Below are 21,783 nucleotides of genomic sequence, written 5' to 3'. Positions count from 1 at the left end.
CATTATTGGATGGGATAACATGCACACAAAAGTGTGATGACCTCAGTTCACATTTAGCCCTTAGCCATCGCTGTGAACATCATATGACTTCACCTGATCTTTAATCACCCCACCACACATATGGGAGTCCTGTAGGGGAAGCCAGGTCAAGTGCTCAATGGGGCTCTCCTAAATTAAACCTGCTTGTAATGAACACCATCATTTCCATTGCTTTTCCTCTGAATGTTAAAGAGTAGAATTCTTTGAAATACTTTGCCTATTCCAGATCCCACACACAGGGTTAGAAAAGCAAAGGGATGCTTTTCTTTTACTTCTGTTCTTAGGATGTATTAAAGTAAAAAGAAGGGATTTTTTTACCTTAAATTTACTTGCTTCATCAGAGAAGTTTTATTTAGTCTTTTGACTTCTCGACCATTTTTGTTGCTGTTGTTGTTTCATAGAGCTATGCAATTACGTAAAAAAGGGTTCAGAATGCAAAGACATAAATCATAGTGGTATCAAAACTTATCTCCAAGTGGAGATGCAATTTGGAACTTTCCCCACGTTTCCATAACTGAACTTGAGTATCAACAAAGCAAATGTAGGACTCAGAAAGAGTCATCAGACATGGTCCCAAACCTTGCAGGGCAGAGGGTTCAGAAAGGGGAAAATATAAGAAAATAAATAGCTACAATATAATGTCATAAGTGAGAAAAGCTATATTTGGAAGGAGTGAGGAGAAGCAATCAGGGAAGATACCTTGTAGCACATAGGTTGTGCTAGACACTAGTATAAAATAACATCTTAGGCAAAGATTTGGATAAAGGACATTTCATACAGAAGGACAAAGTGGCAAAGTCTCTGATGGAAAGGGGAAAAAGTGAGTCAAATTAACAAGTTAATCTCTTCTGAATCTTGTTTTTAATTAAAAGCGTTAAGCCTAATGGAGGGAATGTATTACTGGAAGGAAACAGACTGATGGCTTTTTTTTTATCTGCACAAGGAAAAATAACCCGTTCTTTGGTCTGTTCCTCAAGTTCCAGCAAAAGGAACTTTCAGTTCCCGACCTGTACCATTCACTGATGGAAAAAACGTAGGAAGAACTCCAGGCTGTTGATTCTCTTCGCTGTCCAATAGCAGAGCTGCCCATATTTTTGGACAAAGCTGATTAGCTACTGTAAAAGGCCCGCTCTGAGCAAGGACCAGTGATGTCTCCGAACGCAGATTTTTGGAAATAGTTTCTGGCCAGGAATGCGTGACATTGAGACAGCCGTCTCTAGTAAACAAGGACGGGTCTGGGTTGGCCACCAGCCCACGCTCTCCGGGGTCCTGTCCCAAGGGTCTGATCTTGAGCCCCCGTACCTCCTGACGTCCGCTCGGGCTTCCTGCTATCCCCTTACACCTGACAGCCTCTGGGGGCCAGGCCCCCGCGACCTGGAGGCGGGACCCAAAGTTCTCTATCTGAGCCGACTGGCGCAGCCCCAAGTTCAGGAAGCTCTCCAAGTCCCAGTGACTCCTCCCCTCTGGGGCGGGTGCGGGGTGGGGGGGAGTGGAGGGACGTGCAGGGAAACAAATAAAACCTCGGGAGGCGAGGGGAGGTGACAGGACACAAACTTGTCTCAAGCCACCTACGGCTCTGCAACTCACTGGCCGACTCCTCAAGCGCGAAGCTCCCCCCTCCCCGGAACCTCAGCCCAGGCCGGGGCCACGAGTCGGCTGGCCCACCTGCTCTCCCTGCCCGGACGCGTCCCGCCCCTTCTGCTGTCCCAGGTCAGCCTTCTCCCCACAAAACAGCCCCAACTCCGGCCCGGGACGGTGGGCATCAAGATGAAGGCGGCACGCTTCGTGATGCGCAGCGCCGGCACCCTGATCCCCCGCGAGGTCGAGCATTTCTCGCGCTACAGCCCGTCCCCGCTGTCCATGAAGCAGCTGCTGGACTTCGGTGAGAGGGGAAGTGGGGCCCGGGAAGGACTGGGGAGCTGCCTCAGCTTTCAGTCCCGGTATAGGGAGGACTCGGTAACTTAAAACAACCGGGGGCCGCTTTCCTGCGGAACCCTGGAACCTCGACGCCAGCACAGTTTGTCGTTCTTAGATCTCCCTGCTTTCTGACAGTCTGTGCCTGCAGGTCAAGACCACTTGCAGCCCCGCTGATGCCTGCCGGATGAGCTCACCCTCCTCCTCCTGTCCTAGCCTTTCAGTCAAAAGACTTTTTGCCTCCAGTCATCATTTAACAATAGTGAAACTTCCCTTTGTCCCTAAAGAGGAAACGTTATCCCCTCCTTCATCGCATATTACTTCTTGGAGAAGATTTCTTGTATTATTAAGTAGGCTTGAATTAATTGGTATTTTTTAACCTCTAGCCACCCTCCACAGGGTTCATCTCTCTGTAGTCCTAACAAATTTCTTTGTTTCTTTACCTTTATCGTTTTCTTTGTATTTGCATTACTGCTGAAAATATTTGCAAACTTTCGGCAGAAAAATCTTATAAAGAAAATTTCAAGGATTTAAATATATTATTATTTAGCACTAGTCTGTAAACATCAGGACATCCTCCTCCCCAGCCCTCCCAACAACCACCCCCCCAACCCCAATGTCCTTAATCCAGCTTCCTATCTAGAACTCTGAATGATGTTGTCTTCTCGACCTTGTGGTTGGATTGAATCCTGCACTCTTTTAGAAATACTAAGAGCCTTGGGATATTATGTATGACTTCTTGGAAGTGAATCCTCATCAAAAAGAGAAAACAGTAATTCTCATATTTGGTCACTTTTTCTGAAAGAAAGAAACAGACGATAAAGAAGAAGATGCTTGCTTACTAATGAATTATAAGTAGATGCTTACTACTGAGGGTGAAGTAAAATTTTGTAATATATATGTGTGTGTGGATAGTTAATGCTACTCAAATATATAATTTAGGTACATGTTTTTGAAAAAAATTAATGTTTATTGCAGGTTCAGAAAACGCATGTGAAAGAACCTCTTTTGCATTTTTGCGACAAGAGTTGCCTGTGAGGCTAGCCAATATCCTGAAGGAAATTTATATACTCCCTGAACGACTAGTAAATACCTCTTCAGTGCAATTAGTTAAGAGCTGGTAAGTGGTGAACCATTCTGAAACAGTCTCTAGTTTTAAAACAGTTATCTGACTATGAATTCTTACAATGTATTAAAATCTTAATTGGAAAACAGGTGGTCTGAACCTTAACTATTTAGCAAGATGTAAAGAATTTTGTATTAATCTAGGGTAAGCTATCCTAAGGGCAGTTATAAAGCTATAAACCTGATAAAGTAGATATTTTCACAATATAATTTTTACCTCTAGAATAAAATATGAAAAAAATCAACAGTTACCATATTTATGTTTTAAATCATAAAAGAGTTTGATATTGCAAAAAGAATCCTATCCTAGAAATAGATACGGAATGACTACTATTTAGAGAGGGCCTAAAATGTCTTGCTGGCATTTGGCTATACCATTCAGAAACTAAGTGGAAAGTCTGGCTAGAATTAAAAATTGGGGAGTATTCTGAATAAAAAAAAAGAAGACATCAAAGATGGGGGCTTCCCTCATAGCTCAGTTGGTAAAGAATCTGCCTGCAATGCAGGAGACCCCGGTTCAATTCCTGGGCCAGCTAGATCCACTGGGGAAGGGATAGGCTACCCACTCCAGTATTCCTGGGCTTCCCTGGTGGCTCAGCTGGTAAAGAATCTGCCCGCAATGCGGGAGACCTGGGTTCGATCCCTGGGTTGGGAAGATCCCCTGGAGAAGGGAAAGGCTACCTACTCCAGTATTCTGGCCTGTACAGTCCATGGGGTCGCAAAAAGTAAGACGCAACTTTCACTCACTCACTCACTAATCTTTGTTGCTTACAAACCAACTAATGAAGCAGCTTCTGGATTCAAATCCCGGCTCTGTCCCTTCTTATTTGTAAAAATCCTTGGTTAGTATCTCTTATCTCTAGGCCTCAAACCCCCCCATCTATTTTGGAAGAGAATGAAGATGATGCCTCAAAGGGATGTTTGGGTGCAATTAAATGAGGTAATCCATTTAAAGGCACTGAGAACAGTACCTGGCCCACGGCCAGCACTCAGTTCAGTCATTATCTCTATCTGAAAATAAAGACTGAGTTAGGGAGAGTGCTGCTGCTGCTGTTGCTGCTAAGTCACTTCAGTCGTGTCCGACTCTGTGCGACCCCAGAGATGGCAGCCCACCAGGCTCTTCCGTCCCTGGGATTCTCCAGGCAAGAACACTGGAGTGGGTTGCCATTTCCTTTTCCAATGCATGAGAGTGAAAAGTGAAAGTGAAGTTGCTCAGTTGTGTCCAAATTTGCGATCCCATGGACTGCAGCCCACCAGGCTCCTCTGTCCATGGGATTTTCCAGGCAAGAGTACTGGAGTGGGGTGCCATTGCCTTCTCTGGTTAGGGAGAGTAGATAACCCAAAGCAGCAGATTTTCAGAGAACAGAGCCAGGTTATGCACTGAGGCAGATATATACCAGACCTTCACCCTAACCTACCTTCTACACAGCTCTTTGTTTATTGATTTAAGGAATATATGTATTATACAGTCATTAAACAGGGCAATCTGAAACACACACTCAATCCTTAGTATTTACTGCTGCTTTCAAGACTTCTGGAGTCTTGCTTTCAAGACTTCAAGACTTCTCCCATGAATGCAGTAGGAAAAAAGCATGAAGCCTTTCTGTAAAAGTTGTTTCCAAATGCTTTTGCTATAAAAATAAAGACTCTTGACAAACAAAACAGAAAACTGACTAGTGATCTAGGATAGTTAAAATTTTAAGTTATTAAGTTGAGGGTTAAATCATTTTCGTTTTTCTAAGACATAATGTTTTCCAAATGTCTTGGAAGAAAGTTTTCATTTTAAATATACTTTCTCTCTTCAAATCTTTTGAAAGAAGCAATATATTTTCAGCCACCTGTAACTGACTGTTCAATTTTAAAACTTAAAGCACACTTATTGCTTTGTAGGTATATGCAGAGCCTGATGGAGTTGGTGGAATTCCATGAGAAAAGCCCAGAGGACCAAAAGGCATTATCAGAGTAAGTGTTAGGCATTAGGACAAGTGTCTAAAACTTTGATTATAAACATCATATTATTTTTTAGAACTAATTTAAAGGATAATTTATAGTATTGTCCTGAATAGTAAATAACTACCCCCTTACAAATGACAAGTTTTGGCTTGCTGGTTTTTAAAAGTAATAGAGAACAATGGCATTGAACATGATTCTGAGAATGAAATACGTAGAGGGTTTTTTGGAAAAGGAAATCTATTTTTATTATAAATTTAGTATGATGATCATATTTGTAGAAGAACTTCCTATCACATAATACTAAGGCATGACAGTGTCACTGGAGAGTAAACATTTTCTTTCAGAGTAACTGACAGTTTCTAGCTATAAGATTCTTTTCTAAATCTGACAAGAGATTTGAAGTTTCTTTCACAATGGCATTTTAGAGCCATCTCCAATCTGATTTATTTTTTTAATTGTTATTTTTTAAAAGAGAAGCCTTAGTGAACAACTAGAATGAAATCACCAGTCACAGAGCTGTTATTTTCACATGCAAGCTAAAAGCAAAATAAATCTGTTTATGAAACTATCTCCTCTACTGGAGTCAAAGAATCTATAGTGAGAATCTAAATAAAGCTTCATCCAAACATTTTATCATTTGATTTGTGTAGATGGGTACTTGTAAAAAGCTTTAACCTTCTTTGAAGTAATCTAAAAAATATAAATTAATGAAACTTAGTTGAACCTCTATCAACCATAAATGTATCTTGGCTTAGTTTTGTAGATACTCTCATCAAAGTTCGAAACAGACACCATGATGTAATTCCTACAATGGCACAAGGAGTCCTGGAATATAAAGATGCCTGTACAGCTGATCCAGTCACCAATCAAAATCTTCAGTATTTCTTGGATCGATTTTACATGAATCGTATTTCTACCCGGATGCTGATGAACCAGCACAGTAAGTTAGTTCGTCACGATAGTCATGATACATATAGAGATGGGTGGAGAATATAAGCTGTACTCTAACTAGACACTTCACTACGTGGTGGGTCACATTCTTTCTCAGTGGTAGTTCTTATTATCATTCTCTTATTATCTTATCAATTTTTATAATGATGTTCTTTGTTTTTATTTTTCAACAGTCCTTATATTTAGTGACCTACAGACAGGAAACCCAAGCCTCATTGGAAGCATTGATCCAAACTGTGATGTGGCGGCAGTGGTCCAAGGTAATTTGTAGATTTCTGCACTTCCCTTATTGAAAATGTACACTATCTGATTGATAGTAATATACGCTATCTGAAGTGTACACTTATCTAGTCAGTTGAGGTGACTCTCTGAATGAATTCATATTCAGAGTGTTCATGTTTTTATAAATTCTGTAATGAAGGTCCTTTACTTTTGAGAGTCAGGTGTTTAAATATTCATTATAAAAAATCCAAACATCTGTAGCTAATGTGCCATATTCTCATGTATTGTATTTGATCTTTGATGTGCACATATTCCTATAGTAATAGCTATAACTTAAACATTGTCTTCATTTTTTTCAATAAAATATTAAAAAGGTATTTTAATATACGTAAACCTGAACTCTAATGACTATTTTAGGTTAAAGATAGTGTATACACTGATGATCACTTGAAAATTTTACTTGGCATAAATTCATTTAATCATTATGAACACCACACTTCCATTCCAGATGCCTTTGAGTGTTCCAAGATGCTTTGTGATCAGTATTATTTAACATCTCCAGAATTAAAGCTAACACAAGTGAATGGTAAGTTATAAATTAGATATATTTTAATCTGTAGAAAATTCAGTGTTCTCCCAGTATGATTTCTTCCTGTAAATACAAAGCAATTTCTGTGTTCCTTTTTTCCCTTCTGAACTTGCCTAGAATTTTTACACTGTTTTTGTTTTTTTTTTTTGAAGCCAAGGCTCTCTTTATCTCAACTGGAAAGTTCCAATTGAGTATATTCACTTGCTAAAGACAGTTCATAAAGAATGGTTTGAGCAGATAATGTAGGATTTAGAGCAGCAGCTAAGTTCCAGTATCTTAGATCAAAGAAAGATTGCTAACTGCAGAATGTGGTGATAAGGCAGGCAGAGTAGGAGGAACCGCTTGGTAGTGGAGATATATTCCTAAGGAGGTTACTTATCAGACCTGAAAACAAAAATACTTTAAACTGTACTATAAGAAAGAAGCCAGTCATAGAAGGACAAATACTATGTGCCTGCACTTACATAAGATATCAAAAATAGTCAAGCTCATAGAAGTGGAGAGTTGAATGGTGGTTGCCAGAAGCTGAAGAGGGGAAATAGGGAGCTGCTATTCAGTAGGTATAAAGTTTCAGTTATGCAAGATGAATACATTCTAGAGATCTGCTCTACAGCACTACTCTTATAGTTATTGCATAGTTAAATATTTAAGGTATATCTCCTGTTAAACATTTTTACCAAAAATTAAAAAAACAATTTTTTCATGTAAGTATACACCATGGTTTTGGAAGCAGAACATACTTCAGAAGGGCTTCCCACACTGCCTGAAGTAATAACAGGATGAGTACAGTGCACTATTTTTATCTCATCCCATAGTTGCTTCTCAAAGCAAGACCATACACTTAAATTGGAATAACCTTCTCCTTGCCACTCGAAGTAAACATCTTTTTCAAGTAATCATTGTACAGGAACAATATTTGTTGGTGGAGAGAATTTAAATCAGGTTGCTCAAATTAAGAGTACCCTAGCTCATGGATTTGGGAAAGGGAAATGGAATTGATGGCTAAACTAGAAGTAGGGGTGGACTGAAAAATACTTCTCAGCATTAACAGAAATGTTGCGTAATACTTGCAGATAAACTGCTTGAACTGTTTGCTAAAATAAAGAGGAAATTGTGCCAGGCCTTGTTTTCAAACTCTGCCAAGGCCTGAAACCCTGAAGAATAATACTTTTATTTTTCTTCTCAGAGTATTATGAGGTTTTTGTTTCTGTTTTCTTTAGCCTCTTGGTGAAATGTAAGCATATTTAGCCTATGGGATTTTATGTTTAATTCACAAAAATCAAGAATAATCAGATGGGTTATTATCCCATGCATTAAAAATATAAAAATTATGGCTAGCTAGCATCAATAGTGATGTTATTGTAGACTTTTACATTTATTTTTCTTATTTCTTAAAATGCATATAATTTTAACTCTGCAGGTGTTCAACACAAAAGTTTTGAAAGTAGAAATAACATCCACATAATCTAATGTAGAGCATCCTCATTTTACATTTATCTGGCTTTATGTATTTGTACAGAAATGCAAAAATTAAATCATAGAGCACTAAGAAGCAACTGTAATAGCATTTTGAAAATAAGCCAGCTGTGTTTACTGTTTGAAAGGGACGGTTCTAAGGTAGGATTTTAGAAGAGGGTGGGGAGTATCCCAATTCTGTTCAAATCTAAAATATTAATCAAATAGATATGAAAATATATTTAAATGAAACATTTGTTTCCCAATTCTAAATGAGCTTTATTTTTTTCTAGTAAAATTTCCAGGCCAACCAATTCATATTGTGTATGTTCCATCTCACCTTCATCATATGCTCTTTGAATTATTCAAGGTAAGACACTTCACAATAATTGCATTTTTTAAAAAGTTCACTGGTTACATTTTTATTTCATATATCATCCTCTACTAAACAGAAGCCTCACTCTCTTCTCCCAAGCATGCTTCTATGTTCTAACAGAAAGAAGCTTCAGTTAATGTTTGAAAGGGTACATGCAGTTCCTCGTAGCATCAACACGTATTTGAGAATGTACAATATGACCCACTATGTCACACTGCTCCCTGTTCCCATTATATTTTCAGGTGTTCAACAAAGCACTGGTTATTCGTGCATTCATTAAGGAAGGTCATGGGGTGAATGCTTCAGTGACCGAGGCCTGTTTACCTCCACCCCCATGGCCGGTCCAACTCCAAATCCAGAAATTCAGGCCCAGAATTACTGGAGGTGGCAGGGCCCCAGTCTATGACTAGAATATACTCGGAGGACAGTCAGCTCCTTCAGTGATCTACTGTAATGTGAATGTGCACCACCTGGGAGTTTTGTTAAAATTCAGATTCTATGGGTCTGGGATTGGGCCTGAGATTCCAAATTTCTAATAAGCTAACAGTTTTTGCTGCTGGTCCACGGTCCACACTTTCCATAGCAGGACAGTATGGTGTGTGTGTGCTAAGTCACTTCAGTCGTGTCCAACTCTTTGTGACTTTATGGACTGTAGCCCACCAGGCTCCTCTGTCCATGGGATTCTCCAGGCCAGAATAGTGGAGTGGGTTGCCATGCCCTCCTCCAAGGGATGTTCCCAATGCAAGGATCGAACCTGCGTCTCTGGCGTCTCCTGCATTGTCAGGCAGGTTCTTTACCACTAGAGGCACCTGGGAAGCGCAAACAGCAGCACAATGTTTCTCAGACTTTACTGTGCATTACAGTCACTAGAGGCCTTGTTAAGTACGGATTCTTCTGCCTATCTCAGAGATTCTGATACCCTGGACCTGAGAACGTGCATTTCTAACAAGCTCTTAGAGGAGGTGGCTGTTACAGGTCTGCGATAGTCAGGTACTAAGGATCAAATCCTGTCCCAGGTTCTAAGCCCACACTAAAACTCTTATCCTTACACCAAAAGATAGAAAAACACTTAAAGCTTTGTGATGGTTCCTGAGTCCCTGGCCTGGAGAGGAGGAAGCCTTAAAAAAAAATATGTGAAATCTGCCTCTGAGATAACTCAGAGAACCCACTATTTCCTAACTTATTCTAATACTAGTGCAATGAGGTATTGATTGTACTACAAACATCTGATCTATTTTATTTCACTTCAGCTAATGATTAGAACTTAACATTGTTATATAGAAACTGGAAAGCAGATAACCTGACAGAAGGGTAGGAGAAAAATGGGAAAAATAAACCAAACTTTGTACGAAATTCATCTAGCTGTCTGAAAACTTATTTGGGTTTCTTTCTGTTAAAGGACAAAGACACTTTTTTGTTGATTTGATTTACTTTTAAACTGAATGGTTCAACTCATAAAAGGATAGTAAATAATTCTAAATTAAATTTCAATTTGCATTTGATTATCATCTTAACTTTTACCAGTGATGTTATTTTGCCATCATTGGTAAAAGTTAAGATGATAATCAAATGCAAATTGAAGTTTAATTTAGAATTATTTACTATCCTTTTACATAGTAACAGCATTTTACCATCAAATTTTATAAAAGCCTATAAATTGGTTCAATGATTCACTGTTTATTTGTTATGTAACAGTCTTTGGTGCTGAGACGTAAAATGTAATGGAAAGTCAGAAAAGAGAGCCAGGAAATGGACTATAAAAACCAATTTCTACATTTAAATTAAGCTTACAAATAAGAATTTGACAGCTAGCAGAATTGTTTTTCCATTAGACATTACTCCCAAGAGCTATATTACATGATAAATGAATATTTTTCATTATTACATCCTGCATGACACATTCATAAATGGCTATTCACAGAGCTATTTTACTCCTAACTTAAAAAAGTAAAATAAGAACTTTGAATTACCCTCTGTGCTTTCATTTTAAACATAAAAACAATTATTTATTGTCCCTCATCCTTCTGCCACTGAATACCTTGTGGTTTTGTTTTCTTTAGAATGCAATGAGGGCCACAGTTGAACACCAGGAAAACTGGCCTTCCCTGACACCAATTGAGGTGATTGTTGTCTTGGGGAAAGAAGATCTTACAATTAAGGTAACTATTCTGTTTTTCTTTTGAGCCCTTCTTAAGAGAATTTTAAAAAAGGAGTCAATAATAACAAAGCTCTCTGCTTTGAGCTACAGATCAAAGCCATGTACACCAGGTGAAGACAAGACATTTTTGTATAGACAAATACACATTGTTTTTAGCATACAGCTCTGATGACTTGTTTGTTTAAGATTTCAGACAGAGGAGGTGGTGTTCCCCTGAGAGTCATTGATCGTCTCTTCAGTTATACGTACTCCACTGCACCAACGCCTGTGATGGATAATCCCCGGAATGCTCCGCTGGTAAGACCAATTAAATTGCTAAGCTCATCCCAGCCACCTAGTTCTAACGCATGAAAGTGAAAAGTGAAAGTGAAGTCGCTCAGTCGTGTCCGACTCCTAGCGACCCTGTGGACTGCAGCCTACCAGGCTCCTCCATCCATGGGATTTGCCGGCAAGAGTACTGGAGTGGGGTGCCATTGCCTTCTCCAAGAACAAGGATTACAAGGATGTATTTAGGCAAATTAATCAGTTTAGTTAAACTGGGCATGGGGGATATGAGAAGGAATGATAAAGCCAACTAAGAAACAGTTATCCAAGGGGTTTCTGATTGGAAGCAGGAGATATGTGTCTAAGTTCTAGGACATCAGTATCAGGGAATATAGTTTGTATTTCTATGACTGTGTTCACTTCTTTGTCGGTAACCGATCTTTCCCTTCCAGGCTGGTTTTGGTTACGGCTTACCGATTTCTCGTCTCTATGCCAAGTACTTTCAAGGAGATCTAAATCTCTACTCTTTGCCAGGATACGGAACTGATGCTATCATCTACTTAAAGGTAACCTTTAAATCCAATATTAAAAAAACATCATATTTCTGAAAAGACTGCTTCTGGGTTCTATGGTCCATGGGGAACACCCCAACCTGAGTTAGCACAAATATTGACTACAAGCCATTACATTTTCTGTTTGGTATGTGTAAATATACTGATTAATATTTAGTATGGTAATATGCCAAAAAGGAAGTGAGGCAACCCTACCTGCCTCAATGAAGTAAAATGGTTTCCCAAGAAGCGCAGTATTTCTGAGTGAGGAGATGCTCACTTGAATTTTTCAAGGCAGCTTGACATCTATGAGAATAGCTGTAGTTTTGTTTTACTTAAGCTTGTGGGAAATGCATATATGCTAATAATGTTTCAGCCTAGAAGGCAAGATACTCAAGACCTTAAACTGACCTTAAGCTGACCTTATTAGAAATCCAGGGAGAGGAAAGCTGACAGCTAACAAGCTGTCAATGGGGTGCCTGGCATTTCCTGTTTAAACTTTAAAACTAGGTACATGTTTTTTCCATTTGTGATAAAGCCTCAATTTATTTGTTAAGGTCACTGTCCTGATTCTGGTTAATCATTTGCCAACTAGCTCAAATGAAAATACATTCACAGTCGTTAGCAACGAAAACATTAAGCTTCCAGACTCCTGTTTTGCGCAAGGGAATTATTCATTACATGGTCATAGGACACCTGAAATAGTTAATGGATTCATTTCTTAAACAGTAAAAATGTCTTCGATGTATTGAGAAAGATTAATGTATTATAGATCTACAGTATCAGACTTTAACAGATCAATAGTATCAGGTTAGGACTCACTTTATTACATATACAGACGTTTTGCCTGGAAATACCTATTTGTCTATTTTCATTCAACTCTATGACACTAGCAATATCCAGATAAGGGGCATGTGTAACTACTGAACTCAAATACTGTTCCCTAATTTATTTTGTTGTTCAGTCACTAAGTCGTGTCTGGCTCTTTGCGACACCATGGACCGCAGCACGCCAGGCTTCCCTGTCCTTTGCTTATCTCCCAGGGTTTGCTCAAACTCATACCCACTGTGTCAGTGATGCTATCTAACCCTTTCATCCTCTCTGCCACCCTCTTCTCCTCTTGCCCTCCTAATTTATAATTGTATATATACCGTTTAAGCCCCTATAGGGTATAGATAATATTTATTTTTCAATTTTCTTTCATACAGTGCCTACCATACCATGGACTCTTGGTGTGCTCTTATTACTAAATTAATTAAAAGAATGTATTTGAATGTTTGAATGCTTACCTCTGAGTTTCTGTTGAACAATCACTTTGGGTACAAATTACGCAATGAATAATTTCTCTGGTTTGATTTTTCCCTCCTTCAGGCTCTGTCTTCTGAGTCCATAGAAAAACTCCCAGTCTTTAACAAATCAGCCTTCAAACATTATCAGACGAGCAGCGAGGCTGGAGACTGGTGTATCCCAAGCAAGGAACCAAAGAACCTGGCAAAGGAAAATGTGGCTGTGTGAGGAGGGACTTGCGGACACGCTAAGGGATCAAAGTGGGTCTGTGCCAGGGCTGCTTCCTGAACGTTTGCCCGTGAACTCTCATTTCCTCAAAAACAAGCAACTGCAACAAAAACTCGATCCGAACACTGATGTGACGGGAAGAGAGCTCCTTTCTGTGACCCAGGCGAGCACAGTGCAGGACCACAGGACTAACGGCTGGCCAGCTCTGTATTCTCCTAACTTAGAAGAATGCATGAGTTTGTATCAAATCCTGAAGAAGGAATAAGCCTGTTTACCATCTCTTTATCAACAAAAAGGGGAATGAGTGAGAAGGGAGATGAAGGCTAGCAGTTTCAACCGACAGATACTTTAGGCCATTGATTGATGTCATCAGATATTGGTATTTATGGCAGTACTTTCCTGTCACTCAAAGGATGAGGGCTTATTTTATACTGTATGATTACAAATATATGTAAACATATATTTCATAAATACCTATGCATTCTAGACGTGAAAAGTCAGTGACTAAAATAACATTTACTTTGAATGAGGACAAATGAGTCAACACGCTTTATTCAAAGTTGCAGCCAAGGCCTGGGTCTATGTAAAAACTCGGAAGAAAGCCCCTTCTGATAAATACAGTGCCTTTACTATGTTGCTTTTCCTGTTCACACCTCAAATAAGAGGTGAGCCCTTATTGCAAGGTGCATATGTCTTGGTTGAATTTCAAATGTGCACTGAATTCTGGATGTTGGCAGCTGGACGGGGAGAAGAATTGCCAAAGTGATAGCAAAACCTCGCCTTTCTTTGCTTATAAATGAAAAGAAGTGGATTGGAATAACCAGTATTAGAGAAAGAAATCAGGCATTCAGAATCTAACTCAGTAGGAAGGGCTGTTCTCCACCCTGCAGAGGTGGTGATCCAAAGGCATCTATTTTCTAGACTTAAAGGGATATATATTTTTATATATTTAATTATGTTCTCTACACTCCACCATTAACATCTGATAAAAATTTGTAATTAACAAATGGTTCAAGAACATTGGAATTTAAATACTTCCTGGAGTATTTTTAACAAATAGCCTGTGGGTAAGAGGACTCGATGGACGTGAGTCTGAGTGAACTCTGGGAGTCGGTGATGGACAGGGAGGACTGGCGTGCTGCGATTCACGGGGTCGCAAAGAGTCGGACATGACTGAGCGACTGAACTGAACTGAACTGAAGAGGTTTTCATGCCATGAATGGGTGCTTTCATTTGTAAATTGCTGTGAATGAGAGCTAATGCCTGAAAGCTGCAATGCATATGGCACTTTTGGGGAGTTCAGGTGGAATGTGCAGGTGGACAGGGCAGTCTAGCACATTCCTCTCAGAGAAGAAACGAAGAAACAAAAGGAAAGAAGGAAGGAAAGAAGAAAGACGGAAAAAGAGGAGAGAGGGAAGCAGAAGGCAAGCATCTTGCTATATTCTCCATAAATTATTTCAAGAAATGACCCATATTATCATGGATAAATTATTGACAAGAGGATGAATTGGTGTTTTTCAAAACCGTATGGCTTCTTTCAGTGGTTTTTTTCACTCTTACAAGATAATAGGCTTTTACGAGATAATAGACTCTTCTGTGAAACCGGAATATTAAAAAAAAAATAGCTAGCATTTTCTGTTTTGTAAAATAATCAGTACCATCCATATGTTGGATTTAACATTTGTGTTTAATTTTCTCATGGCCTAGTGTTGTGCTTCTGGTAGTGGCCATAGAAGGCTCACACGATTTGCTGTGGATTTCAGATTTTATCATCAGAAGTCCTGGAGGTGACTTTCTTGACTGTGGGACTCTGGCTCATGCATTTATTGACTATATACAACTATTTGCAATAGAATATTCGACTTTTCAAAAATCTAAACATTTTTGCATGTAAATATTTGTGTTTACCAAAAGAATTAAAGCAATTGATTAATAGTTAATGAAATACTGTGAACTGTCTTTAAGACAGTAGAGAAAAAGAAACGTTGGTATCTCAGTAACATCAAATGTGTAAATGGAGCTCTATAAAACAGAAATGGTCCATATTGGCATTTGTGAAATCTGTGGAAGAGCTTTAGGATCCTAGTGGATGGAAAATGAATGTTCAGGCCCACTTAAATTATTAATGTATAAATTGTGTTTTTGTGTCTAGGTTATGTACAGAGAAATGTGATAATTTTTATAATAAATATTTTATATTATAATGATAGATGTAATCTTTTAAAGTGCTTTTCTTAAATTAATGGAAAATACTAAGAAGCATTTGAGGTAAAAGTTTTCCTCACTTTACATCAAACCTCATTTATATATTGGTTTTAGAAAAACTTAAAATCTTAATTTTTAAATGAAAGATAAACACCTTATAGCATTCCAGAAATTTCTGATTGTCCTTTGCTTTCTTGGTTATGCCCCAAAAACACATAGTAAAATGTATGTTTATCTACATGAATAAATTAAATAATCAGTCTTGTAATGCATGTATTCTCTACATTTTGGGGATAAATCTACTTTAAAGTCTCACTTAGTGACTGTATTTGCAAATACAGTAGAGTATCAAAATAGTTACCTAGATAATTTAGATTCGCAAACAATTTATAGATTAAACATCTGAATAATAATATAGCACCAATATGATAGAAGTACTAAATTAAGTGGTGACATTTTTATCTTTAAGTTCACACTCTTTCTTTGCTAATTTAATTCTATTTTATCAATTGACAACCTTCTCTGCTCACCTCCATGATGCCCTTATTGCAGAGTTTGTAACAAAAAGAATAGAGAGACTGAAGGAGAGAGGGAGGCGGAAGGAAGGAAGAGAAGAAGGGAGGGAGGGTAAGAAGAAAAGCAATTAGAATAAAATACAATGAGTGGAACGAGTTTGCCATAACTGAATACTAAAATCTTGTCAGGGTAATCATCAGTTAAGTCGCTCAGTCAAGTCTGACTCTTTGCGACCCCATGGACTACAGCACACCGTGTCCATCACTAACTCCCAGAGTTTATTCAAACTCATGTCCATTCAGTTGGTGATGCCTTCCGACCATTTCATCCTCTGTCGTCCCCTTCTCCTCCTGCCTTCAATCTTTCCCAGCATCAAGGTCGTTACAAATAAGTCAGTCTTTCGCATCAGGTGGCCAAAGTAATGGAGTTTCAGCTTCAGCATCAGTCCTTCCAATGAACACTCAGGACTGATCTCCTTTAGGATGGACTGGTTGGATGTCCTTGCAGTCCAACAGACTCTCAAGAGTCTTCTCCAACACCACAGTTTAAAAGCATCAATTCTTCAGCAGTCAGCTTTCTTTATAGTCCAACTCTCACATCTATACATGACTACTGGAAAAACCATAGCCTTGACTAGACAGACCTTTGTTGGCAAAGTAATATCTCTGCTTTTCAATATGCTGTCTAGGTTGGTCATAACTTTCCTTCCAAGAAGTAAGCATCTTTTAATTTCATGGCTGCAGTCACCATCTGCAGTGAGTTTGGAGCCCCAAAAAATAAAGTCTGACACTGTTTCCCCATCTATTTCCCGTGAAGTGATGGGACCAGATGCCATGATCTTCGTTTTCTGAATATTGAGCTTTAAGCCGACTTTTTCACTCTCCTCTTTCAATTTCATCAAGAGGCTTTTTAGTTCCTCTTCACTTTCTGCCATAAGGGTGGTGTCATCTGCATATTTGAGGTTATTGATATTTCTCCCAGCAATCTTGATTCCAGCTTGTGCTTCCTCCAGCCCAGGATTTCTCATGATGTACTCTTCATATAAGTTAAATAAGCAGGGTGACAATATACAGCCCTGATATACTCCTTGCCCAATTTGGAACCAGTCTGTTGTTCATGTCCAGTTCTAATTGGTGCTTCCTGACCTGCATACAGATTTCTCAAGAGGCAGGTCAGGTGGTCTGGTATTCCCATCTCTCATAATTTCCCACAGTTTGTTGTGATCCACACAGTCAAAGGCTTAGGTGTAATCAATAAAGCAGAAATAGATGCTTTTCTGGAACTCTCTTGCTTTCTTGATGATCCAGTGGATGTTGGCAACATGATCTCTAGTTCCTCTGCCTTTTCTAAATCCAGCTTGAGCATCTGGAAGTTCATGGTTCACATATTGCTGAAGCCTGGCTTGGAGAATTTTGAGCATTACTTTGCTAGCGTGTGAGATGAGTGCAATTGTGTGGTAGTTTGAGCATTCTCTGGCATTGCCTTTCTTTGGAATTGGAATGAAAACTGATCTTTTCCAGTCCTGTGGCCACTGCTGAGTTCCAAATTTGCTGGCATATTGAGTGTAGCACTTTCACAGCATCATCTTTTAAGATTTGAAATAGCTCAACTGGAATTCCACCATCTCCACTAGCTTTGATGCTTCCTAAGACCCACTTGACTTTGCATTCCAGGATGTCTGGCTCTACGTGAGTGATCATACCTTTGTGATTATCTGGGTCGTGAAGATCTTTTTTTGCATAGTTCTTCTATGTATTCTTGCCAGCTTTTCTTAATATCTTCTGCTTCTGTTAGGTCCATATAATTTCTGTCCTTTATTGTGCCCATTTTGCATGAAATGTTCCCTTGGTATCTCTAATGATATCATATGTGAATAAAAAAATACCATCAACCTACAGTATTAGATCCTGAAGAACCTACACATAAGCCCTTAATCAGTGACACTCCCCTTCATTTGACTACCTTCATTTCTTCTTCTACCAAGGAAGTACCGCATTGTGTCTGAAGAAGGCCCAGGAAGACATACACACATGGGATTTAGCTCCCCACCCTAGTATTCTTGGCTGGGAAATCCCATGGACAGAGGGGCCTGGTGGGCCTCAGTCCATATGGTTGCAGGGAGTCAGACATGACTGAGCAACTAACTTTTCCGTTGAATTAAGCTACTTGGGAGGTAGGGTGTTACCACATGCCCTGGGCTCAGAGCCTCATCTTCATTTCCATAAAAATTGCAAGACTTCAAGTTCCAAAATTCTCTGTTTATGCACACATACATCTTTTCGAATTTTCACGTTCAACAAAGCAGACTGAATTTTCATTAAAACTATCTTTATACCATTTCTCCCAAATTTCAAATTCGGTTCAAAATGGTAAGAGCATTTGATCTTAACTATAATAACATAGGCAAAGAGAGATTATTGTGAGCTAATAGCTTAAGCATTGGCCTTAAAATTATTAATTCTCCTACTACATTCTCACATACTATATTTACATTTAGATATGTACCAATACTGCAAATGTGCATGGAATCGCCAAATCACTTTGGTCTGTCTTGATGAAAGTATTGAGGAACTTTCATAAGTTCACAGGAGCTCCTGTAAGAGGTTCCCAAGCCCCCCCACCATGAACAGTTAGAGCAGTAGGCTTCTATCTCCATTAACATTCTATCCATACATCTCTTGGGAGGATGCTTCACTTTTCACCTTACATCAGAGTTGCTTAAGTAAAGTCTGTGAAAGTTGCTCAGTCATGTCCAACTCTTTGAGACCTCATGGACGAAATAGTCCATGGAACTGTCTAGGCAAGAATACTGGAATGGGCAGCCTTTCCCTTATCCAGGGGATCTTCCCAACCCAGGGATCGAACTCAGGTCTCCTACATTGCAGGTGGATTCTTACCAGATGAGCCACAAGAGAAGATCAAGAAACTGGAGTGGGTACCCTATCCCTTCTCCAGAGGATCTTCCCGACTAAGGAATCAAACTAGGGTCTTGCGCACTGCAGGCAGATTCTTTACCAACTGAGCTATGACAGATACTTCAGTCAGTTCAGTTCAGTTGCTCAGTCGTGTCCAACTCTTTGCGACCCCATGAATCGCAGCACGCCAGGCCTCCCTGTCCATCACCATCTCCCGGAGTTCACTCAGATTCACGTCCATCGAGTCCGTGATGCCATCCAGCCATCTCATCCTCTGTTGTCCCCTTCTCCTCCTGCCCCCAATCCCTCCCAGCATCAGAGTCTTTTCCAATGAGTCAACTCTTTGCATGAGGTGGCCAAAGTACTGGAGTTTCAGCTTTAGCATCATTCCTTCTAAAGAAATCCCAGGGCTGATCTCCTTCAGAATGGACTGGTTGGATCTCCTTGCAGTCCAAGGGACTCTCAAGAGTCTTCTCCAACACCACAGTTCAAAAGCATCAAGTCTTCGGCGCTCAGCCTTCTTCACAGTCCAACTCTCACATCCATACATGACCACTGGGAAAACCATAGCTTTGACTAGACAGACCTTAGTCGGCAAAGTAATGTCTCTGTTTTTGAATATACTATCTAGGTTGGTCATAACTTTTCTTCCAAAGAGTAAGCATCTTTTAATTTCATGGCTGCAGTCACCATCTGCAGTGAGTTTGGAGCCCAAAAAAATAAAGTCTGACACTGTTTCCACTGTTTCCCCATCTATTTCCCATGAAGTGATGGGACCGGATGCCATGATCTTCGATTTCTGAATGTTGAGCTTTAAGCCAACTTTTTCACTCTCTTCTTTCACTTTCATCAAGAGGCTTTTTAGTTCCTCTTCACTTTCTGCCATAAGGGTGGTGTCATCTGCATATCTGAGGTTGTTGATATTTTTCCCGGCAATTTTGATTCCAGCTGTGCTTCCTCCAGCCCAGAGTTTCTCATGATGTACTCTTCATATAAGTTAAATAAGCAGGGTGACAATATACAGCCTTGACGTACTCCTTTTCCTATTTGGACCCAGTCTGTTGTTCATGTCCAGTTCTAACTGTTGCTTCCTGGCCTGCATACAGATTTCTCAAGAGGCAGGTTAGGTGGTCTGGTATTCCCGTTTCTTTCAGAATTTTCCACAGTTTATTGTGATCCACACAGTCCAAGGCTTTGGTATAGTCAATAACGCAGAAATAGATGTTTTTCTGGAACTCTCTTGCTTTTTCCGTGATCCAGCGGATGTTGGCAATTTGACCTCTGGTTCCTCTGCCTTTTCTAAAACACTCAATAAATGTTTCCTGGATAAATACATGAATAAACACATTAAGTAACCTCTGTCTTTAGAACAGCATCCCTGAATTTAAAAGTGATTTAAACTCTGTGTTAAATGTGGAGAAATAACTCCAGAAAGAATGAAAAGACAGAGCCAAGCAAAAAAACCCAGTTGTGGATGTGACTGGGGATGGGAGTCAAGTCCCATGCTGGAGAGAGCAATATTGCATAGGAACCTGGAACGGTAGGTCCATTAATCTAGGAAAATTGGACGTGGTCAACCTGGAGATGGCAAGAGTGAACTGACATTTTAGGTATCAGTGGACTAAAATGGACTGGAATGGGTGATTTTAACTCTGATGACCATTATAGCTACTACTGAGAGCAAGAATCCCTTAGAAGAAATGGAGTAGCCATCATAGTCAACAAAAGAATCTGACATGTAGTACTTGGATGCAATCTCAAAAATGACAGAATGATCTCTGTTCGTTTCCAAGGCAAACCATTTAATATCATGGTAATCCAAGTCTGTGCCCTGACCAGTAATGCTGAAGAACCTGAAGTTGAAAGGTTCTAAGAAGACCTACAAGACCTTCTGGAACTAACACCCCAAAAAGATGTTCTTTCCATTATAGAGGACTCAAATGAAAAGTAGGAATTCAAGAACACCTGGAGTAACAGGCAAATTTGGCCTTGGAGTACAGAATGAAGCAGGCCAAAGGCTAACAGAGTTCTGCCAAGATAATGCACTGGTCATAGCAAACACCCTCTTCCAAAAACACAAGAGAAGACTCTACACATGGACATCACCAGATGGCCAACACCGAAATCAGATTGATTATATTCTTTGCAGCCAAAGATGGAGAAGCTCTATACAGTCAGCAAAAACAAGACAGGGAGCTGACTGTGGCTCAGATCATGAACTCCTTATTGCTAAATTCAGACTTAAATTGCAGAAAGTAGGGAAAACCACTAGACCAATCAGGTATGACCTAAATCAAATCCCTAACGATTATACAGTGGAAGTGAGAAATAGATTTAAGGGACTAGATCTGATAGATAGAGTGCCTGATGAACTATGGAATGAGGTTCATGACACTGTACAGGAGACAGGGATCAAGACCATCTCCAAGAAGAAGAAATGCAAAAAAGCAAAATGGCTGTCTGAGACGAGAAAAGTGAAGGAGAAAAAAGATATACCCATTTGAATGCAAAGTTCCAAAGAACAGCAAGGAGAGATAAGAAAGACTTCCTCAGGGATCAATGCAAAGAAATAGAAGAAAACAACAGAATGGGAAAGACTAGAGATCTCTTCAAGAAATTAGAGATACCAAGGCAACATTTCATGCAAAGATGGGCTCAATAAAGGACAAAAATGGTATGGACCTAACAGAAGCAGAAGATATTAAGAAGAGCTAGCAAGAATACACAGAAGAACTGTACAAAAAAGAGCTTCACGACCCAGATAATCACGATGGTGTGATCACTCACCTAGAGCCAGACATCCTGGAATACGAAGTCAAGTAGGCCTTAGGAAGCATACTACGAACAAAGCTAGTGGAGATGAAGGAATTCCAGTTGAGCTACTTCAAATCCTAAAAGAGGACGCTGTGAAAGTGCTGCACTCAATGTGCCAGAAAATTTGGAAAACACAGCAGTTCTGGCCACAGGACTAGAAAAGCTCAGTTTTCATTCCAATCCCAAAGAAAGGCAATGCCAAAGAATGCTCAAACTACCAC

At 39.5% G+C, this 21,783-nt stretch overlaps 1 protein-coding gene across 1 annotated transcript; it reads left to right on the top strand.

Moving 5' to 3' along the window:
* The first annotated feature begins 1,604 nt into the window (after window positions 1–1,604).
* PDK4 (pyruvate dehydrogenase kinase 4) lies at window positions 1,605–15,507 on the top strand. Its single transcript, XM_068973477.1, has 11 exons — window positions 1,605–1,921; window positions 2,932–3,073; window positions 4,969–5,040; window positions 5,787–5,971; window positions 6,156–6,242; window positions 6,713–6,790; window positions 8,542–8,618; window positions 10,685–10,783; window positions 10,969–11,079; window positions 11,499–11,612; window positions 12,969–15,507. Exons 1-11 carry the CDS (start codon window positions 1,807–1,809, stop codon window positions 13,110–13,112), a joined length of 1,224 nt encoding a protein of 407 aa, XP_068829578.1. The 5' UTR covers window positions 1,605–1,806; the 3' UTR covers window positions 13,113–15,507.
* Window positions 15,508–21,783: the final 6,276 nt, after the last annotated feature.

The sequence above is a fragment of the Capricornis sumatraensis genome, chromosome 5 (assembly GCF_032405125.1).
Source record: "Capricornis sumatraensis isolate serow.1 chromosome 5, serow.2, whole genome shotgun sequence".
Lineage (NCBI taxonomy): Eukaryota > Metazoa > Chordata > Mammalia > Artiodactyla > Bovidae > Capricornis > Capricornis sumatraensis.
Note: the sequence above shows the minus strand (reverse complement) of the source record. Positions and strands in the feature narration are given on the sequence as shown.

Coding starts and splice junctions, on each gene's coding strand:
- PDK4 (XM_068973477.1), top strand. CDS start 1,807: ATGAAGGCGGCACGCTTCGTGATGCGCAGCGCCGGCACCCTGATCCCC. Junction 1,922..2,931: donor GAAGCAGCTGCTGGACTTCG/GTGAGAGGGGAA, acceptor TGTTTATTGCAG/GTTCAGAAAACGCATGTGAA. Junction 6,243..6,712: donor TGTGGCGGCAGTGGTCCAAG/GTAATTTGTAGA, acceptor CTTCCATTCCAG/ATGCCTTTGAGTGTTCCAAG.